Source organism: Pelobates fuscus, chromosome 1 (assembly GCF_036172605.1).
Source record: "Pelobates fuscus isolate aPelFus1 chromosome 1, aPelFus1.pri, whole genome shotgun sequence".
In the NCBI taxonomy this organism is placed as follows: domain Eukaryota; kingdom Metazoa; phylum Chordata; class Amphibia; order Anura; family Pelobatidae; genus Pelobates; species Pelobates fuscus.
In genome coordinates, this window is record NC_086317.1 from 163080381 (window position 1) to 163103388 (window position 23008).

General features: G+C 41.6%; 1 protein-coding gene across 3 annotated transcripts in view; it reads left to right on the top strand.

The window, feature by feature from the left end:
- The window catches only part of LOC134608626 (periphilin-1-like), a 37496-nt gene extending 21985 nt beyond the window's left edge, over positions 1–15511 (top strand). For all 3 annotated transcript variants that reach the window (XM_063451619.1, XM_063451612.1, XM_063451628.1), the window contains 7 exons: positions 1923–1993; positions 2332–2783; positions 5095–5150; positions 9238–9444; positions 11315–11512; positions 14041–14193; positions 15259–15511. In XM_063451619.1, the coding sequence (XP_063307689.1) occupies positions 1923–1993; positions 2332–2783; positions 5095–5150; positions 9238–9444; positions 11315–11512; positions 14041–14193; positions 15259–15474 (1353 nt within the window). In that variant the 3' untranslated portion in view covers positions 15475–15511. The remainder of the gene's footprint in view (positions 1–1922; positions 1994–2331; positions 2784–5094; positions 5151–9237; positions 9445–11314; positions 11513–14040; positions 14194–15258) is intronic.
- The last annotated feature ends 7497 nt before the right edge of the window (positions 15512–23008 follow it).

Consider the following 23008-nt stretch of genomic DNA (forward strand, 5'->3'; position numbering starts at 1 on the left):
CGTACACACTGCACTCGTACACACTGCACTCATACACACTGCACTCATACACACTGCACTCATACACACTGCACTCATGCATACATACACACACACACTGCACTCATGCATACACACACTGCACTCATGCATACACGCGCGCACACACACACACTGCACTCATACATACACGCGCGCGCACACACTGCACTCATACATACGCGCGCGCGCACACACTGCACTCATACATACGCGCGCACACACTGTAAATAAATATTCAATTAATATAATTTTTTTAGGATCTAATTTTATTTAGAAATGTACCAGTAGCTGCTGCATTTCCCACCCTAGTCTTATACTCGAGTCAATAAGTTTTCCCAGTTTTTTGGGGTAAAATTAGGGGCCTCGGCTTATATTCGGGTCGGCTTATACTCGAGTATATACGGTATATAAGTTGTCAATAAATAAAGAAAATTGTAATAGTTACAATCCTTAATAATTTTAAAACTCCATAAATGAGCAGAACAGTCCTAATAAGTCTTTTAAGCTGTATGCTCCTATTTATGTACGGCTGAAATCCCTTCTATTGAAACAGCAGGGAAAGCGAGCCAATGGGAGCACAATATTAGTCTAGTAACACACTAATAATATTTAATAGTATGGTACACATAAATAATAACGTAATCCACTATGTGAAGAAATGTGTAATAAACATTTCTACATATAGGTCAAGTTTAATAACCGACAATGTTATCCATCCAACACCAGCCGTTGGTCTTCATAGTATAGAATGCAGAAACATGTCTTTCAAAAAAAGGATTTTATTCTAAAAATAAGTATAATTGAATAAGTATTTTAAAATCAAAGTTATTCACAGAAGTGTGGGAACCTTATTCTGGAGTCTCAGCGCCCTCCGTCTTGATCCTCTGCCGTTGCTAACTGTCAGAAGCCGGCTTGCAGACAGCGGCAGAGTCCTGTGTGTCCAGTAGCTGAAGGGGAGATTCGCCACGTGCGTTCCACTTTGGTTCACTTTGCGTTCCAATCTGTGTCAGTGTATCGGTAAGATGCAGCCTTAGGCTGAATCTTACCGATACACTTTATCAAGAGATGTGTGTGTATATATAGATTAGATTGCTAAATACACACACGTGTCAAGCCATAAGACTTACTTTTCCCACATAAATCTCACTTTAATAGTGCTTTCACTACTGCAAGGTATTCTGGGTAGGCCTGTGCAAATGAGCTCAACAAAGAACCACATTTTTGCCTCATAATTCAACTTTATACATGGATTCCTCGGAGTATGTGTCTGCTGTATACAACAGCTTTGAAACACAAGTCAGGAAGAGGAGCAAAGCCAGTGAACCACTCATAGACAGCTGTTTATTTGGTATTGTAACTCATCAGCATGAGATTGGTTATTGGCTTGCTATGGAGGCTTGGCGTTACTTGTAAAATACATACCAAACGATTTGTGGTGGGGAAAAAAGTGTGGATGAAAACCATAGTTAAAGGACCACTCTAGGCACCCAGACCACTTCAGCTTAATGAAGTGGTCTGGGTGCCAGGTCCAGCTAGGGTTAAGTTTTTACCCCTTTCCAGAGCCGGGCGGGAGTGGGTCCCTGAGGGTGGGGGCACCCTCAGGGCACTCTAGTGCCAGGAAAACGAGTGTTTTCCTGGCACTAGAGTGGTCCTTTAATAATGCACTTACTTAAGGTGGAAGGGGTTTTCATCCACACTTTTTTTTTTCCCCACCACAACTCTCTCGCGCTCTCGCGCTCTCTCTCTCGCTCTCTCATTATTTTCTCGCTCTCATATTAACTCTCTCTTTTATATTATTTCTCTTTTATATTTCTCTCTCGCTCATTATTAATGTCTCTCATATTATCTCTCTCTCTATCTATCTTAATAATACACTTAAAAAAAATTATAATTTTTTTTAGGCTCAGCCTGTTCCAGTGCTTCGAGGTCATCACCCGAGATCTTTCAGAGGAGGAGGCTACAATGCACACAGGTAAGACAAGAGTGGAAACTAGCATTGAAATAAAGCTAACAAATCCCCACAAAATACAAGCAAGCTATTCTTAACAATGCCAATTTGAACGGAACGCTCTCACAATAAAGACTACAAAGTAGTAGTATTCATCCTTTGCTTGACTTTTAGACTCAAAATTTCCATTGTCCAATTTTCAAGCAATCCCCCCCCCCCTCCCCATTTATTTTGTTTAACATCAGAAATGGGCATTCAAAGTTTAGCAAATATTTTGTCCTTTCAATAATGCTGTTTTCATTTTTTATAGTAATTTTAACATTATTATTTTTGGAGAATAATGTGCTATCTTGGTCTTGCAGGGAGCATGGCGGTTATAATTCTGCAGGCTACCACGACTACCACGATAATCCTCGACACGACTACCACGATAATCCTCGACACGACTACCACGATAATCCTCGACACGACTACCACGATAATCCTCGACATGACAACTGTCATGACTATCCTGATGATTCTTATCACATGCAAGATTATGATGATCGGCAGTTTCAGGATTACAAAGACCCCCGATACCATGACGAAAGAAACTATCATGAATACAGGGAACCTGGATATCACAGAGGACGTGCTAAGGGGAACCACTACCGTGGTGGATACAAGTCTCATGAACGAGGGAACTCTGCCCACAACAAACATTCAGGGCCACATCCTAAGAAACTTAAATCTCCAAAAATTGACAAGACCCCCAAGAAAGGGGATGGTCCTGCAGGGCGCTCAAAGCCTAGCTCAGTTAGTCCTGTCCCCATAGGTGAGTAACTGGGTGAACTTCTATTGAAGGATTCAAATACGAGGGGCAAACTATTTTCATGTGCGGGTTTGAAAGGTGAGCTCTGCTTGCCTTTCAGTTCACGCGCACTGGTCTTAGTCCTATTGCTCTGCATCTTTGACCAAGATCGTCCGTGTAGATGATCTCAGAAAATCCAATGTTTCCCTATAGGGAAAAATTGAGGCTAGTGAGCAGGCATGTTAAAACACAGATGTACGACAATCAATTAGACCATCCGATTGAAATAGAGTTTCACTTGGCTGTTGCGGCAGAAGTGTCTCTAATGGCTATCCATGTGACCGGCAATAGAAGCATGTTAAGCCTGCCATGAAAACTTTGACTTTTCTGCAAAACGGCAATTTATTAAATTGTAGGGATAAAAAGACAGGGACATGACACTCTGACCACTTGTAGTAGTCTGGTGCCTATAGTATGACTAAATAAAATGTGCATATAGGGAAGCTAAAAGATTAGATACATTTTTCAGGAATTATGTAGGAAGACTGAATTGTAGCTCGGACTGCATAAACTAAAATGAAAGTGATTTAACTCCTAAATGGCAGAGAACTGAGCAGTGAGACTGCAGTGGCATACTCTATATCGTGAAACTGCTTAATTAAGCTAAAGTTGTTTTGGTGCTTAGTGTCCATTGAGGAATAGAAGTGATCCACAGGAATTCAATACATCCACAGAGATAAAGTACATTCGATTTTGTTAATATATAAGCTGTATGCATTAGAGTATTTCATAAAGCAAACAATTTTAGTCCTTTTTCTATGGTCCGTTAGTTGTACCTTTTAAACTGTATTGGCCAACGAATAAATATTAAAGGTGAAAAATACAGAAATCAAAACAATAAAGAAATCGATTTGTGTAAACCAGAGGACAGTGCCCAGTATTTTGCATATGTCCTGTCTATCTAAACACTAAAAATAATACTTAGTTTTGTTTACTTTAAATGTTGATGTTCATGGATGGGTTAACGAGCAGTAATCAAAGAATTAATGTAAATAGACAAATTATTTAAGACCTGATTGGTGGGGGGGGAGGGGGGGGGGGGCGGGCGGAGGGGGGGGGACTGCGCTTAGTTTAATGCAGTATGGCAACCCTGGATGCCATATACTCACAGTGCTTTATTCTATTGAAGAATGAAGCTACTGGGCCATCTTAAAGGAAACATACCTTGAGTTCTTCTGAATTGACAGACAAAGATTCATGTACATTGGTATGGCAGCTCTATTAGTTCTGTATGTTTCCCCAGAAGAGTCACAAGTGGATCTGGCTGAATGTCTAAACACAGTAGTTTCCAACCTGTTCACACACTTCAATGACTTCGATATCTCTGGAGCACACCAAATATCTAATATTTTACATGGTACTGGTGGACTGGCAGTTTATAATTCACTTTTCATTAACCGTTATTACACCAGCCGTGTTCCCCCAAATAATTCACTTCCAGTCATGTTTCCCAAAAACCTCAGACGCAAAAACACTGTTCAATTCTGCTAGTGAAAAAAGCACCTACACCAGCTAGCTGCCATTGTGCCCTTTATAAGGAGTGTGAACAAGTGAGGTAATACCATAGATTTGCTCCCTTCATAAACACCATTGCACAATGAAGACCCTTGTTCATGCTCAGTGCTGCCCACTAGTGGTCCAGGCATAATGGTTCGTACTAATGGGATTCCTGGTTTGCTTGCCCTTATGAGGCAAGCAAACCAGGACATCTCTCTCGCTGCTGCTTTGTTAGTGGAATGATACTCCGTGTTTCTATGAAGTGGGCACCAGGTCTTGGGCAGCGGTGAGTGTAGGAATACTAGCTAAATGTGCACACTTCCCACTACTGTTACTTGTAGTAAAAGCGCTGGTCCTCGGTTCTGTGGTCTGTGTGTGTGTGTGTGTATATATGTATGTATGTATGTATATTATATTATATTATTTATATATATATAATCTGTATTTCCCTCACTAAAGTCTTTTTGGCTGCAGCATAGTAGCTGGTACCCTCTGATCTATATGATTGTTCTTGAGGAGTTCTATCTTCACCAAGGGCTTATTTTCATTTTTTTTTTTTATTGAATATTTTTAATGCATTTTATTATGTAATGATTAAAAATAATGGGGTAAACTTCAGACTAAAAATAGAAAAGAAACGTTACATGGTTATTGACTAAAGTGAGAATTCATGGTAAATTCAAACTGAATTTCAAATTTAAGATCAAAAATGGCCAAACGGATCTTTGCTTTTGATATACTTCCAAACTGGTTACATTTTTATTTTATTTTTTTCAAGTGGTGCACAATCCTGGCCGCAGCGTTGTCGTATTAACATCAGGAGACAGTTCTACGGTAAGTTACCTTTTTGCCTCCATGTCATTTTTGTAAATGTAATGGCACGATAAAATGCTCTTACAGAAATATGTATGCCTGTTTGGTATCAAATATATATTGGTGGTCTGTGTTGAAATTTAATTTTTTTAAATAAAACTCCCTCAGTCGTTTGTCACTTTAGCAGGTACAGGTGCCTGGTTGATGCAAATTTCTAATCCGCCAATCATGTGGCAGCAACTGAATTCATTAAGTGAACACTACTGGCACCCAGAACAATTCATATCAAAGTCCCCCCTGTTTTTAACCCTGCAGCTGAGATCATTACAGGTCTGTGGGAATGGCAATATTTCTTAGCATGGTTAACCTGCATCTAGTGACTGTCACTCTGACAGCTCTAGGAGCTCTTCCGTCGCAACAGCAGAGTGAAACTCTGGATTCAATTACATGTTTTAATGCACTAGCCCGGGCACCTAAAACTTTCTAGTGCACAATAGAATTAGAATACATGCTTGTGTTCCTAACACTATAGTGTTTTAAATCTTGCAGACATGGTCAAGACGTTTAGTTGTTGTTCAAAGCAAACACATGGGAATAAAAGTTGAGTGACATAACTGGAAAGTTTGTTGATGTTGGACGTGGTGGTTTGACTCTCTCAAAAATTATTGAAATCCTGGATTATTTTCTTCTTTTCTTTTCTTTTTTTTTTTTTTTTTTGACGCACAGCAGTTTTTGTTTTTTTGATTTCCCAGAGAATTGTACAAGACACAGTAAAGCATCCAGTGAGCAACTGCCCTGTGGATGTCTTACTTGAAAGGTCAAAAGTGAGTGACCTGATTGGTCCAAAGTAAGAGAACTGAAATTACTCCATATTATAACTGCAGAATGCAGAGGAGCATCTTTGAACAAAGAACCTTAAAGGGCATGGACTATAGCAGAACACACTAAGCTCTGTTCATGTCCACTAAAAATAGGAACTAAGATTGCACTGGGTACCGGTGTACCTAAGTTGGACTATAGAAGATTGGCGAAATGACAGCTGGCCTAACAAATCTCTATTGTGACAGTGTGACATGCAGGTGGTTGGATCCATCCTGTATTGCTGATGGGGCATGGTGGCTAACTCGGTTCATGGTCTGAGATCTATAATTCCAAAAGCCATCAGCCAACTGTTCTTGTGGAGCTAAAAATTAATTTTTATTAGTGACCCATAAAAATAAACAAAGCATACAAAAAGAACACCAACTTATGAAAGTAAATCCATGGCAGTAACACAAAAGAAAGTTGTGTAAAATAACACATCCATTTATCCACGCTACCTTGAGTATTGGCTGGTACAAGGAATATTTCTTTAAATAGGAGGCCCCTTGATTTCAGTTTAGCATTCTGTAAATGCTACAATGTACTCAACAGTGTGATTTGCTGAAATGAAAATTGCCCTTAATTTAAAATTCTCTTTGAATTCCTGACAAAGTAGGTGAAACAGAAACATTCTCCTAGGCAGCTTGGCTTCTAGTTTTCGTTACTTTGACCTTAAATGTGAAAACCACTTTGAATTCCTGACAATTCTCACTTTAGTAAATAACCCAGTAAGTTTTCTGGCTGGCCATGTGCGTTACTTTATGGGCACACCCATAATATAGTGGCTATTTGCTACAGATTAACAGGTGACAACACAACTCCGGTAAAAGTTTGTGGGTTCATTAATTCACTACAAAAATCGCAGTAGACGTAAAGATAATTGTGTTACAGTTTTTCTTTAGACACACTACAGGGTATAACTTTTTTTTCATTCCTCAAGTAAAAAATGAAGCATTGCTAATTTAGTTTCTACCAGTTCTACATAACAATAGCAATCTCAAAAAGTCGTTTGCATGTGAAGCAACCGGTTCAACGAAAAAACGTTTATTGACCATTGCACAGCATTCATGAACAGTGGTGAAACTTTAAAAGCAAAATCTGTTCAGTACACAGTAAAGATACACACGTTAGACAAAAAAATACATCAATCTCTTTGGTTTAACATATTAAAAGTAAAACGGCGCCTTTTAGTATCCACACACGTGCTGTCAAAAAGCACATGAAAATGAGTTCCGTGTACTCAACCTACACATTCACCAGATCTCAACCCATGTGAACACTTTTTGAATGTGATAGAACAGGGGTTGCAGAAACGAATCTGCACTGCATGGGTTAGCTTAATAGGGCTAACAGAAGTTCCCAGCTCTCCTATGTTGATAATGGAGGCGGGTAAGTTCAAAAGCGGTGTAAATGCTTACAGTGGTGGATGGAGGGAGCTGTAGTGGTTTATGGAGCATGGCATGTTCAACATGGTGGTTTTTTTTTTTTTTTTTTTTTTTTTTTTAATTTCTTTATTTTTCTTGTGCAAAGATTGACAGCGAGCGTGCAGAGCCACGACAGCATCCGCATGCATTTTTCACAACATTTCAAAGTGTGGCATTTTAGACAGCACATTTTTTTTTATATAACATAACATAAGAATAGCAAGCAATTAGACATCAGTGTTTTATATTTTTCAGCATGCTAGGCTAAACGTGTACATAACAAGGCTAGTTGCGCTGAGGCTTAGAAGTATATAGAGTTGCATCGTTATAGGAGGAAGCTTTTATGTTTAAGGTGTGGTGTGCTCGTTAACGACAATGATATGCCAGGAGCTTTACCGCTAATTTTTAAACATACTTAAGTTGTCCCATTAGACAGGACCACTTAATACAATAATGCTTGAGCGGTTAAAGTAAACACATATAAGGAACTACAGCAAAAAAAAAAAACAACCTGTTACTGTACGATAAAGTAATGAGCTAAGGCTGATCTATGAAGGACAAGATAGTAGCGATTTAAACTGGCTCAGCAGTATTAAACATCGTGTTTGCACTGGTTGCCAGGTAGGCCCAGGAAGTCTACTTGGAGGTCTAACTGGGCTTAACAAACTATAGTGTTTAGTAATGCTTACAGATAACAGGAGGGTCAGAGCAGTTTACAATACACAATTTAGTGCCTCGTGTTGCTAAGTAATTCAGAAAGTTAGTAAATACGTTTATATGGAGCAAATTAGTATGACATGCATAATGGCTTCAAACGTTCTAATCCTGACCAGTGTCCCTGCATAACTGCACCGCGTCCTTTGTGGTTGCGGGGAAGGGCATGCTGCCCGTCTGTTAAGGGATCAGCCGATTCCTTTAGGTGGAGCTTGCACTGATGGCGTCGGGTAGTTCTTGGTGTCGGCTGTCAGCCAGGGGCGTGCCGGTGTCACCCTCCTGCTCCGGACTTGTGGCAGGGCCAGCTTTGTTTCTCCACTAACTCGGGGGATTGAAGAGGCCTGGTATATCCCTGTTGAGGTAAGACTCAGGCCTGTGGTGGTGTCGCCGCGTGCCATGCGCAGGCCTCCGCCTCTGCTTATGTGGGGGATGCGTCTGGGCTTTGCCCCTTGGGGCCCTCACCCGGAGTTGGCTCTTGTGACGGGTCGTGGGTTGTGTCGTCGGGCTTTTGCCTGAGGGCTTCCTTGTTCCACTCCGGCTGTTGCTCACTTGGGTCCTCGGCGTGTTCTTGCCTGCCCGCGGCTGCTGCTGTGTAGCTGTGTGTCTAGCTTCCACCTTTGCCCAGAAGTTTGCCATCAGCATGTTCAAGCGAGTTTCCAGGTCGCCAGTTATCTGTGTGGGCTCACAGGTTGCGGGTGGTTGGACCGGGTTAACCCCCACCGGTCCTGAGGGGGGAGGGGAAGCCCGATACTTCAGGTGCCGCACGCTTTGAAGGGCTGGGAGAGCGGCCGCCTCTCCCCTGCACTGCGTCGTGTAGGCCCCAAGCCTCTGATCTACCGATCCAGCGGTCTGTCCGAGTGTGGGGGATATCATTCTGCTCCCCAGCTTTGGTGTCGTCGAGTAAGGTAAGTTGAGGTTCAGGGTCAGGTATTTTCCCCCCGTTTTTTGCTGTAAATCAGGACCGGGCTCGGGAGCTCACAGATTGTGCGTCTGGTCAGCTCCCCGGTCAGGCTCCGCCCCCAACATGGTAGTTTTAATGGTTCTGTAGTACTAGAATACAAAAACCACATTTCACAAGGTATTTTAACTGTTTAAACCTGTGCTTCTAGGACGAAAGTAAAGAGAAGACTCCTAGCCCAATAGTTGCAAGAACAAATAACAAAGGAAATGTGAAACCAATCCCAGCCATCAAAGCAGAGACTTCAGCAAGCAATAGTAAATCAAACTGCGAACAGGCTGGCACAGACAGTGTGACCATAAAACCTGTGAGTGAGGTCAAAACGGAGACCATCAAAGTCTTTGCAGTACCTAAAGAGGTAAGATGAACGACTTAAAGACTGGTTGGTTAATTCTATGCGTGTTTGCATACACCAAAAAGAGTAGCCCATGTAAGAGTGTTTCACATCTTCCGTCTGCTGCCTTACTGATTGTATGACACGATCATTGTTTGATTTCAGGTGCTGTATAGTGCAGCTTTGAAAACATATTGCGGTTTTATTATGTAGTATTATTTTACATGCTGATTTGCAGCTCACTACTGTTCAATGTGATGGGGTTTTCAGGTTGCACTTCCTTAGTACTCAAAACAATGTGCTGATCTCGCTAGGTGTGCTTTTTCCATAGTCCTTATTCAATGCATTCTTTTTACAAAAAAATATATTAATTATATTTGTGAGAATGTTTGTTTTTGTTACAGTGATGGTCAAATAAGCCTGAAGAACATAATTGGCGTAAAACCGATAATTCTCTGGCTCCAGAGTGCAAACTCTCCCTTGCAGTGTATTTGTTCATATACTAAATAACACTGTAAATTGTGACTCGTAGCCAAATTGAGTAACCCTTGCGGGATGGAACATGCCCAGCTCACTCAAATATGCTTAGATCTGATATATATCTTTCAGGGCGACCAAACCTTATCAAATCTGCTCATAGGATTGTAGATGTCCTCTACTATAACTTCTATCTCTTGCAGTGTTGGTATGCTATCCCTCCGTTACCAGGAAGCCAAGGCTCTTCAAGCTACCATCACGATTATGTTGAACACGTTTTGAGATTGTGAGGAAATCCCTATATGGACCTTTTATAGTAAAAATGCCCATGGATCGAGGTCGAAGGGTCTAATAAATTACTTTGACAGGGACGTCTGGACCTGTTCCCGATATCTACGCACTTAAGGGCATTCCTTTATTTCTGCTCCACCTCCAGCAAAAGTCTGTGGGGGTCTTCCCCATTCTATACAATTTAACTGGCGTGGTGTACCACCTTGGCTTTATTTGAACATCTTCTCTTGCAAATTTATATAATTGGACTCCTTCCTAGCCATTTCCCAAATAGCTTACCCCCATACTCCTCCTTACTGCTCCTCGCCTTGGTCTGGGAAGGTAATTATTTTAGAATCTTGATATAAATGCTTATACCTCAGAAAGCCAGCTCCCTCCAGACCTTTAAAGTCTCTAGATATTCCCACAGGGAACTATTTGTTACGTAGAATGGTGGTCATGGGAGAGGGGAAGATCTTCAATTTGTACTTGGGTAAAACATTATCCCATAAGTCGAATTGGTGATTTCTGGGCATGAGATGAGGAAGGCTCTGTGCTGCTTTATCACCCAGATGTGTATGGTCCTGTCACATCAACCCTGCCTCCAAATTGTCTTGCCTCTGGGGAGACATGATACAGGACCCACCTGGGCTAACTGTGCAGCTATATAATGTAGGTCCAGGTGTGTGAGGCCCATTACAATTTTTTCTTTTTCTTTTTTCTTGTCAAAGGTAAAAGTCCAGCAAATGTTTACTAAGCACTTCTCCTTTGGTTTGCATTACAAGTTGATGCTTGTTAAGTCACTCAAGTCTGCATATGCATTAATACTTCCATAGTGGTTAAGTGTACAGAAATGTATGCACTGACTTGCTGGCTGCTTCTCATTTATAAAACCGAGGAGTAAATAAGAACTCCAAAAAGTGATTCAAAGTCCCAGTTTCTCTTTAACCATAATTTGTTTTTTTTATGCTCTCCGTACATGAATAAGCGGCCCATGATCATTGTGTAATGGCATATTACTCTGGTATTTTTGGGTTTTTATTGTCTTTCTATCTGTATTCCATAATTCTCTGTTCTCCATGGAGAGTTCTATTGCATTTTGGATTGTGCATTTCTATGATGATTAACCTAATTTTTGTGCATTTAGGAAATTCCTGTTTTGACTCCCAAGGAGGAGGAAATATCCTTGGATATCAGTGCTGGGAAGAGACCACATCCTGAACAGCAAGAGGCCAGTCTGGATGAAGAAAAAAGAGAGCATGTGGCCATTGATACAAAAAGAATGAGGAACGACAAATCTCCAGAACGCTGTAATAAAGACGATGAAGTTCAGATTCCATTGCTGGTATATGCATACATTTATATATGCTATTCGGATAATCAGTGCTTTATCAATTATTTTTGTGCAATACACTCCTGTATTTAATTCTGTTGCTACACTTGATATAAAAAGTTTGTACACTGCTTATATTTTAAAAATACACAAAGCCTCTTATTGCCTTTAGCTTCATTCCTATTTTTTTCTTCATGAATTAAGCTGATTGAGCTTATTTATTATGACAGCCTTTGAGAAAGGCGCTTTGTACAGCGCCGAAACGCGTTAGGCAGACATGCAGAGAATTTAGATGATTTTATAATCACGGTTTTCTCACTATTTTTCACTTCACTATGTTAGGGGTATTGTATTAAGACAAGAGGAGCTGGGGCCTGTTTGGAGATTTTTTGGAGGGAATAAGGGATTTGTACTACAATTACTACTACTTGTTGGATTCCAGTTAAGATAAACTAAGTGTGCAATACGACTTTATTAGCCTTGCTATTAGCCTTGCTTTGATCAAGCAGTGCATACAGCACTGTGGCTAGTTCCAAGTATCATTGAGTCCGTTTATATTTAACAGGGGAACATTCAAGTATCCCAATCTACACTTTCTACCAGTCAGTGCATACAGCACTGGGGTTAGTTCTAAGTAGTGTTGAGCCTGTTGATATTCATACAGCACTGTGGCTAGTTCCAAGCAACATTGAGTCAGTTTGCATTTAACAGGGGAACATTCAAGTATCCCAATCTACAACATCTACCAGTCAGTGCATACAGCACTGGGGGTGGGTCTAAGTAGTGTTGAGTTTGTTTATATTCTATAGGGGAACATCTAAGTATCCCATATCTATACTATCTACCTAGTACTTTATGTTACTGTCTTGCATCTAGCCTTTCAGGTGTGGCTATATGAATATTTCCGTAACAACTTTTGTTGCAGTACCCTCTAGGGTTACCTTGTGATGGCTACAGGATCCACCTGTGGCCACTAAGCAAGTATGCAACATCACCTGTTGCAACACCGTGAAGTGTTATATTGTTAGGAGCTCATTGTACCTATACCTCCACAAGAATAGACACTTCTGCGGTTTTATGCTGCACTCCACAGTTGGAGTATCATATTAGCGGTTACTTCCCTTTCCAGTTTTAAGGGTTTGTTTCTGTTTACGAATCAGCAGGGTAGTTAAGTGTACATTGGTACCTCCCATTCATATTCCCCAGTAATGAGTATACATCTAGAGCACTTTTGCCTAAGTTGATATCTCATCAATCACTCCCTGAGCCCCTTTTGATCTCCTCTTGCACCGTTTTGGGTGATTTTTTACTTTAAGTATTCATATTTATGTTGTTGTATTTGTTCATGGTTAAGTATACCTAATTAAAGATTATTTATTTTAGCAGACTTCTGAGATCTGTATCTCACTTGTGTTACCTAGACCTTGGGTCTTAGGTATACACTACCTTTACTGTCTTACTGTATATAATACAAGGGTTACCCCCTATTGAGATACGTTCTGGACACACTTATCTTATCCCCGCAAGGGGGTACTTTCTTTTTCTTAGCTTATTTATTTACAAAATTTTTAGCTCCAGCTTTGCTACTTAGCTATATAACTGAGAAAGTGTAATAGGTTTGAGAAATCTAGGTAACCTAATACCACCAACAACTTGGCACCCACATAAGAATTATATGTCTAATAACAAAGGTCAGAATGGGTCTAACACTTCAGAGAGTTAAAAATTCACTGATATACAATGGGAATATCAAAAGTGAAGAGCGGATTAGAAGGGTAGCAGTGTGCTCCATGTGTCTCGTGGATTATGACTGCTCAGACATCCACCATAATGGTAGGGACCCAATAAGGCAGGTCAGACTCTAGAACTCGGCAGAAGGAGGTGGACTGCGCCCTGTTGCCTAGGCTACAGTAGAGATAATAGCTGCTTGGAAACACCAGGGTTTAGTTTGTTGTGTTTTTTTATTTTTTTTTATTTCTGGATATGCCATGCTGGAGGGTTGTTGCCCATGTTTGAGTCCATGAGGCAAGGAATGGTATTGTTTTTGTATTTAGAAACAGACGCTTCATCAAGTGTAAATGCCGTAGACTGGAAAGGAAGATCCTGGCTGACCATGTCTGCTAAGGCTAGTCCTGAGTATTCAGTTTACTGTAAAATATAAATACTAAATTAAAATCGTATGTCTTTTTGTATTTTAATCTATCCCCTATTTTGCTGCCTGATCTTGCAGAAGCTTTGAATGTTGAGACACACCATTTGTCCTGTGTCCTGATTTTGAGTTTTCACGTTCTCCCTTGAAAAGTGCAGTGTAAAAGGGGAATTTTATCAGAAAGCATAAAATTATACATTTTTTTTAAAATCCTTTTGCGATCCATTAATTTTTAGAATTTATTTTTCAAGTACCCCCTATAGTTGGAGTAATTCCTTTTCTGTCTCTATAGTAGTTGATCAATATATATCATATTTAAACCCATTCTAATTGCCCCTCCCTGCCTCCACCTCAAAAAATAAAATAAATTTGTATTTTTATTGCCCTGCAGGATGGTTGGATAGATGTTCCCCCGCATTCATCGGGGCCCTCTTGTGCCACTGAAGAGTTAGCCAAGAAACCTGAACTGGAACAGTGTGTTTCGGATACAGCCCAAATGCTACGCAGAGCCTTTATCTTAGCCAGAAAAGAAGAGATTGAACTGGTGAGATGATATAAAATTAGTCTCATTTACAATACATGTAAATTGTTAGAAACATTAAAAAAAAATTGGGTTACATGACCAAGAAGTCCCTAAAAACCTGCTTCAGCTTGCAAAAAAACAACAACACTTTTCCTGTTTCATAATGGGTGATGTTGTACCACCTAAATATACCGTGAAGACCGAAGTTTCCACAAAATCATAGAAATGCGTGATTACCAAAATGTATTGTGTAGCATTTATGGTTGGAGAGGACTGATGTATGTAAAGTCAACCTGACCTTCACAAATTGTGTTCACATTCAAGTAAGCATTAATTCAATCCAGACATTGTGTTGGAGACATGTCTAGGAAATGCATAGATTAAAAGAAAAAAAATCTATGCACCAAAACAACTTAACTCCTTAAGGACAGAGGCAGTTGTCCATTTTCTGAACGAAAAAAAAAATTTAGGTGCCCTCATACATATCACTTATTTATTTCAATATTTTAAAAAGGTCAGAAAGGGCTTTCATTTAACATCCAATATGTATACAACAACATTACATGTGGAGGAGGGAAAAATGTGTTACGATTTGCTAATTTTTACACATCCAGTGCAAGTATTTTAAAAGGAACTCAAAATAGATTTATATTACTCCTGATTGTTAAATGCTTAATATGTTAAGGATCTAAATAAATATTTGATAAACACTAACCCTATACCAACCCCTGCACTAATGCTATACTAACGAAATGCCTACACTAATTCTAACTATATGACTACCCTAATCTTACCCTTAACTTCAACTCTACGCCATCTTTAATTCTTGCCTTACCCTACACTAAACCAAAAGCTACATAGAGATTTGTGCTGGGTCTATGCCATAGTCTGTTCTGGACCAGATGCTGGAGGGGTCTCCCTAAATCTCACTGAACCCCTACAAAAATCACAGCTTTATGAATGCAGTTAAAGTGCTCAGTAGTAATGTACTGCGTTTAGAACAGAATGCAGTGAGTGTAAGTCAGTTTATTGTATGATTCTATCCCTAGGGATACTCGGTCATATCATTTTTGTTTTCTCTTCCAGGCCTATGCTCAGGACTGCCGGACCTTTGCTTTGGTGGCCAACATGTTACTGAAAAAGGACCCATCAATTGAGACCGCTGTAGCCAGTGCTCTTCGATCCACACTGCAAGAAATTGCTGGCCGTTGTGTTCATGAACTCAATGGCTTTATTGAGCGTTATGATGTGGAGAGTAGAGTCCTCTTTGAGTCTGCAGCTAGTAGAGGGAAAACTAACTAACGGCCAGAGATGTTTAAATGATTAAAAAAAATAATAATGGGATCCTCCCTTCTCAGGAGCAGCCACCTTATTTATTTCAAAATGAAATATATTTTTAGTTTGTTTATGCTTTGGGTTTTGTTTTATTTATATGTTTAAGTGTTGCTCGACCACCCTTGTATACCGAATATAACTCTTCCATGAGTTTCTGATTTCCGAACATATATTCTACACAAGTGCCTTTTACAAGTTGGAGTCTTTCTATAAATCAAAAAAAAACTCTTTCATTATTTGTGCGGTTTCATTTTATCTGATTTATGGTACAATTGACACAATAAAATCTTTCAGAAATTTTCATAACATTTCTGAATCTTCAGTTTTGTTTCCAGTCGCACATCCAGAGTACAAGAGCTCTCGTACTGTTCTCATAGCATCTTAAAACCTAATGCCCTAAATTTTAATCCTAAACACAACCTAAACTTGAGTCCTAAGTCTACCATAATCTAAAACTGAGATGCACTGAAAGCCATGATATTCACTTGACCTTAACTTGACTCTTTTTGTGTTTTCCATTTATTTATTTATTTATTTTATTCTTTATTTTTGTGGTGCAATCAGTGAGTACATACGCTTGTTATGCCACAATAGCAGTAACAAGAAGGGTAAAAAGCATCGTTTAACAGGCTTATGACATAGATGGTTACTGCACACATTTTTAAGTTTCCGTATATACTCGAGTATAAGCAGAGTTTTTCAGCACATTTTTTGTGCTGAAAAAACCCAACTCGGCTTATACTCGAGTCAGAGTCTGTATTATGGCAATTTGCATTGCCATAATACAGACCGGGGGAGAGGGGGGCTGGCAGAGCTGTACTTACCTGTCCTGCAGCTCCTGTCAGCTCTCTCCTCCTCCGCGCCGTCCGTTCAGCACCTCGGTCAGCTCCCAGTGTAAGTCTCGCGAGGGCCGCGGCTCTCGCGAGACTTACAGTGGGAGCTGACAGAGGGAGCTGCACAGACCGCGCGGAGGAGGAGAGAGCTGACAGGAGCTGCAGGACAGGTAAGTACAGCTCTGCCAGCCCCTCTCTCCCCCCACTGAACTACCAATGACACTGGACCACCAGGGAAGGAGCCCCCCTCCCTGCTATGTATCAAGCAGGGAGGGGGGACGAAAAAAAAATATATAATAAAAAAAATAAAAATTAATAATTCAGTTAAATAATAAATAATAATAATAAAAAAATATAATAATATTAAAAAATAAAAATAAAATAATAATTAATATATCAAAATGCCCACCCCCACCAACACATACACAAACACACACTGCATCACACACACTCACACTGCATTCATACACACTGCATTCATACACACACACTGCACTCATACATACACGCACTGCATTCATTATATACACACACTGGAAATAAATATTCAATTAATATATACGCACACACACTGCACTCATACGCGCACTCATACACTCACACTGCATTCATACACGCACTGCATTCATTATATACACACACTGTAAATAAATATTCAATTAATATAATTTTTTTAGGATCTAATTTTATTTAGAAATGTACCAGTAGCTGCTGCATTTCCCACCCTAGTCTTATACTCGAGTCAATAAGTTTGCCCATTTTTGGGGGGTAAAATTAGGGGCCTCGGCTTATATTCGGGTCGGCTTATACTCGAGTATATACGGTAAGTTGTTGGGTTAGCATAATGCACGTGTCAGGAAAGAATATTCAGAGGAGTGACAAAGGGTGAAGACAGGACATGTGCAATCATCATCTTAACAAGGCTATTCAATTAGGTTCATGCTAGGCTTGTCAATTTTGCATGTTATGTTACGCTTATGCTAGGGTGTAAATGACTTGAAAACATATGTGAGAGACATAAAGGCAGTATCAACAGTTAATATTAAACTTTAGAGTTTAGAGTTTCCACCCCAAGGGGATCCCGTGTCAGCCAGGTGAGGATCAGCGTTTGTATGCCAGGCCCTCCTTTTTTATATACAGTGAGGATATCTTTTCAGGATCACCGGTTAGGTGACTGCGTTAATACTTATAGACTCTTTGGGTGCTCGTGGAGGAGGGAAGATGTTCTCGTTGTGGGTAGTCCGGTCGGGCGCTTGCCTTGAAGTCCCAGCAACCGTGTCGTTTGTTGGGTGCAGCATGGCGGCTATGGGTGGTCAGTCCTTGTATTGCGGCCCCCTTGTGGTGAGCTGTGCGGTGTGGCAGGTTAGGCCGGTGTGCGGTAGGGTTGTCGCACTCTGTTGCTGTTGTTCCCCGGCTTGCCAGGTGTTCGTGCTGCTTCTTTGGTTAGGCTTGTGGGGTCTCGGCACTTACTCGCTGGTTCCCGCTGAGATCAAATCGGCAATCCGCCTGTGTGGCGTCAGGGTAGATGGGTGCATCCAGCGAGTCTCGCATCTGTGCTGCTTGCCATGAGGTCTCCGCCATTTTGGAAGCGGCCTCTATGTACTGGGTCTGCTCTGTCGTTGTGGCACTCCGATGGGCCTCAGGGTGGGGACCGGGATCACCCCCGCCGGTCCAGGCTCGCCTAGCCTCGCGTTTCTGCCTCCGAGGGACTGGAACTTTGCAGCAAGCCTCTCCTCGGGTCCAGGGTGGCTTCTTACACCGGGTAACAGCTGCCGATCTCCAGGTAAGCGTTATGTTGATATTTAGGGGCTTAAAATTGGAGACTTTTACAGGAGCCACTCCAGTGTGCGACCATTCAGCCTGGCGGTCCAGCCCCGCCCCCCCTCCTTTTTATTTCTTGATCTTTTGTATCTTAAAGGACCACTCTAGTGCCAGGAAAGCATACTCGTTTTCCTGGCACTAGAGTGCCCTGAGGGTGCCCCCACCCTCAGGGACCCCCTCCCGCCCGGCTCTGGAAAGGGGAAAGGGGTAAAAACTTACCTTTTTCCAGCGCTGGGCGGGGAGCTCTCCTCCTCCTCTCCGCCTCCGTTCCTCCCCGTCGGCTGAATGCGCACGCGCGGCAAGAGCTGCGCGCGCATTCAGCCGGTCACATAGGAAAGCATTCATAATGCTTTCCTATGGACGCTTGCGTGCTCTCACTGTGATTTTCACAGTGAGAATCACGCAAGCGCCTCTAGCGGCTGTCAGTGAGACAGCCACTAGAGGAAATAGGGGAAGGCTTAACTAATTGATAAACATAGCAGTTTCTCTGAAACTGCTATGTTTATAAAACAATTAGTTAACCCTAGCTGGACCTGGCACCCAGACCACTTCATTAAGCTGAAGTGGTCTGGGTGCCTAGAGTGGTCCTTTAATGATTATACTCCCCTCTGAGGCAACTTTTTTATATTTGTCCTTTTCTTCCATGAGCCAGATCTTACTACTTGGGTGCCTCCATTTTGTTGTCCTCTATCCATGTTGTCTGCAATTTGCCCTTTTGTGGATTATTTTGACCAATGCATTGTGGATAAATTGGCTTAGTAGCTGAACAGGAACTGTGCTTAAGCCCATTGGCAAAATTTGCCACGCTCCTCATGAGAAAAAAAAATAGTCCCTGAAACATCTTAAGTTTAACTAAACAAACTAGGATGAATAAATAAAGTGTGTGTGTGTGTGTGTGTGTATGTATGTATGTATGTATGTATGTATGTGTATATAATATACACACAAATAAGGGAACAATAAAGGATTAATCCAAAAGCAAAACCTGCAAAGTGACAAACACTTTAACCTCTCCTGACGTTGCTTACATACTGTACGCAGATTAGTGCAAAAAGGAAGGGACCGGTATGAGTGCAGGAGCCCTGCACCTGTTCCAGCTCCATCATCATGCTGGTATACATTCTATATTTGCAGAATACTACTTGTGCTGCAGGAGAGGGTAATGTTGTGGTTTATAATCTATATTTGCATATTTCTATGCATTCAGTGTGTGGGGTCTCCCAATGTTTTTTAAAGCTTTTCTTTTGCAATGGTGATACACTCACAGCTCCCACATTTCTGGCTAAAGAAAAAAGGGCAATTTGGCAAATTATAATAATCATGGAGGACATATTAGTGAGTAGTGACTGTCACAAACCTCTAAGGCTCCCTTCCCAAATTGAGTATATATTTGGAAGGATGATTTATTAGAGTTGCACAGCTAGCACGTGTTAAAGAGAAACTATAGTAAAAACCAAAGAAAAGAAACCTGCGCTCTCTCCTTAATCCCTATGTATATTTAGACAAATGGAGGTCATTTAGTTGCTCCAATGGCCATTGGAGGGAATGCCCGCCTGCCAACGTCAAGGCAGATCCCCCTAAGCGGGTCCTAACACTGACCCTTCACCTTGCTTCCTTAACCCCTTAAGGACCAAACTTCTGGAATAAAAGGGAATCATGACATGTCACACACGTCATGTGTCCTTAAGGGGTTAAGCTTCTGGCAAAGATGTCTCTAATGAGACAGAGAGGGGTATTTTGTTTTTGATATACACCCCTATATACTTATTAACCCTTAATAGGGAACACACGGTATGAGCAGCAGCATTGTAACCAGGCTGTGTGATACAAAATAAATACAAATACAAAAAGAGAAGTCCTGCACTCACTCCCATCACTACTGGGCCGGCAGCAAGGACTACAGTACACATTAGCCCCAATATATAGTAAAAAGAAAGTTACCTGCGCTCTCTCCTTAAATCCCTATGTATATTTAGACAAATGGAGGTCATTTAGTTGCTCCAATGGGAATGCCAGTCTGCCAACATCAAGGCAGACCCCCCTAAGCGGGTCCTAACACTGACGCTTCCTTGAGATTCTGGCAAACTATATAGTGCAAGGAAAAAACAGCGGTTTTCTGCGTACTATAGTGCCCACCTACCCCTTCTGGTGCAGAAGGGGTTAAAAAATACAAAAACCTTCAGTCACTTACCTGGGTCCAGCACTGATGTCCCTCAGGTCTACCTCCGCTCCGTGCTAGCTGGTAGAGACGTAATGGCCATGCTCGCATTAGGATTTCCCCATAGGAAAGAATTATTCAAGGCTTTCATGGAGGGATTCCGTTAAGCTGGGATTTTGAGCATCAGTTAAGCGACCAAAAGTTCCTTATCCTTAACAATCAGGAAGTCCCTCTAGAGGAGGAGTTAACCCATAAATGTAATTATTGCAGTTTATTAAAAAAAACCAAAAAACTGCATAATTATCTTTCCAGGATTAAGGATGCTGGGATACTGCACCCAGACCATTTTGAGCTGAAGTGGTCTGGGAGCCTATCGTGTCCCTTTTAAGCCAGAGGAGCCGACCCGATCACAAATCTTCCATGGGATATTGTCAAACCCCCAGACCTTTCAACCATCTGCTAAATCCATGAACTTATTTCATTATGGAACTTCTTCAGGGTTATCAACTAAACTATGGATTTTAAAGCTGAATTGTAAAATATAGGTTGAAAACGTCCAGGAGAGACAGGAGATTTTTCCATTTTGGGACACATTAACATAGGGGCTGATGGAGTTCCAAACCCATGTCCCAAATTAAGTCCACTGATTCTCTATAATTTTCAAACTGGTGACCGGCCTGTGCTACAATGTTGCACCCAAAGCCGTTCTCAATTTGTGTGTGTGTGTGAGACTGAACTGGCAGAACCACAACATAAAGTTGCAGTGGCCCCTTACAGGGCTGATTTGCTTCCTCAGCTCTCCACACTCCCTTGTGGCAGCTTTGTGCACTTCCTAGTGCTCTGTGTAAGCTGCGCATGAGGGAGGGAGGAAGGAAGGAAGGACTTCCTGCACTAACCGTGTGCCACTAGACACCAACTTTATCTCTCCTTTTTACTGGGTGGCATGGCTGAGATGTAGCATCCTCTGTCCAACCTCAACGTTTAAAAAAAAAAAAAAACAATAACTTTTTAAACACAAGCACCCAAACTGACTAGGGCACTATGAATGCATATTTGTATTCCTAATGCTTTATTTTTTTATTAAATTCTTTATTTTTTGCATGCAAGAGTGAACATAGCAGCTTACTCTGCCACAATAACATACGTAAGCGTGGACATAACACATCGATTTTACAATTATGGCATTTGAAGTAGCGCACATTTTTTTTTTTTTAAATAGATACTCAACCAAAGCATAGACTTCTATTGATTACAAATTGCAGTTGAACTTGTTAACTTAATCTGCGCGTTTTATGAAAAGTATACAAGCTAGATAAGTACAGTGCTAGAGAGTTAACTGTGTGGAGCATGAAGTGAAAACACTGATTTGAAAAGTAAAAGTTATAAGTAAAAACCCCTAGCTACGTTAGCATCTTAGCTTAATATGCAGACCTCCATTTTGGCTGCAAGTGATGGGATATTAAGGAAACAAGACTGAATATAGTAAGAACACAAAATAAATGATATATGTCATCAGACATTCGTGTGAGTTCCAGTGGGGCAAAGAGAGTTATGTGTCTGATGATACTATGCCAGGGTTAGAGTCTCAGTCCCTTTGGGGTCAGCCGATGCCTTGACAGGGCTGGGTGAGTACCCCCTGCGGTAGGTGGTGCAGCTGGTGCGATCTCCTCGGCGCGTGGGTGCTGAGATCCCCTGGGCTGTTCTGAATTGCCGTGGGTGCTGAGTGTAGCTTCACCTGCCTTATTTGGGGTGGTCTTGTGCTTGTCTTCGGCGGTTTCCTCCGCTTCCCTGCCTTGCCTGGGTGATGCCGGTGTTTAACCCCCCGCCACCTTCCAGCATCTGCTTTTTTGAGTTGTCCATCCTGCCTCTGCCCGTCGGTACGGGTTAGTGTCACCCTTTTGCTGCGTCTGCCATTGGTGTTGCGCTGCTATTTTCCCCCGTGGTATCCTGTGGCGAAGTCTGGGGGATCTCTTCAGGTTCTGGGCCCCTCATGTGGGCTTCTACGGTCTCCCAGAAAGCAGTGAATATACTGTTTAGTCGCATCTCAGTTTCCCGCCATGTGTTAGACGTGTCGTCTGTGCAAGAGGCTTCCGCCATCTTGGAGGTCGCAGGGACGGTAGCTTTTGGGCTCCACGGAGCTGGTATTGGCCCATTGCTTTGCTCGGGAGTCAGTTGGCGGTGGACCGGGATGACCCCCACCGGTCCAGAAGGGGGGGGAACAAGGGCTTGCAGTCAGCTTTTTGGCGTGACCTTACTGCGCCTGCCACGCTTGTAGGCCTCATTGTGTGCTGTGCTTGGTTTGTCGCTTGAGAGGTACTGATCTCTGCACCTTGGTGTCCTCTCTCGAGTGGTAGCTTTGGGGTCACGATTAAGTGCCTGTATGGCGGTTAATTTTAGCGTTAAGTGCCCGGTTTAGTAGGAGCTGCTGAGATGAGCGTCTGCACAGCAGACCTTCCTAATGCTTTAGTGTTCAGTTTTAAAAGGCTCCAGCACTTGACTGGGCCCCTGGTCTGAGAATGAATTCTAATGCCACAATGGTGGCCCAAAGAGTGTCACCTGATAAGTTGCCACAACCCTGTGTGCCCTGGTGCAGTTGTACTGAGAGTAGTTCTACCAATGCATATACAAAAAAGCACTCTACATGAGTAAACATTTTAAATAAATCTGCATAGAGTACCAAAATCAGGGA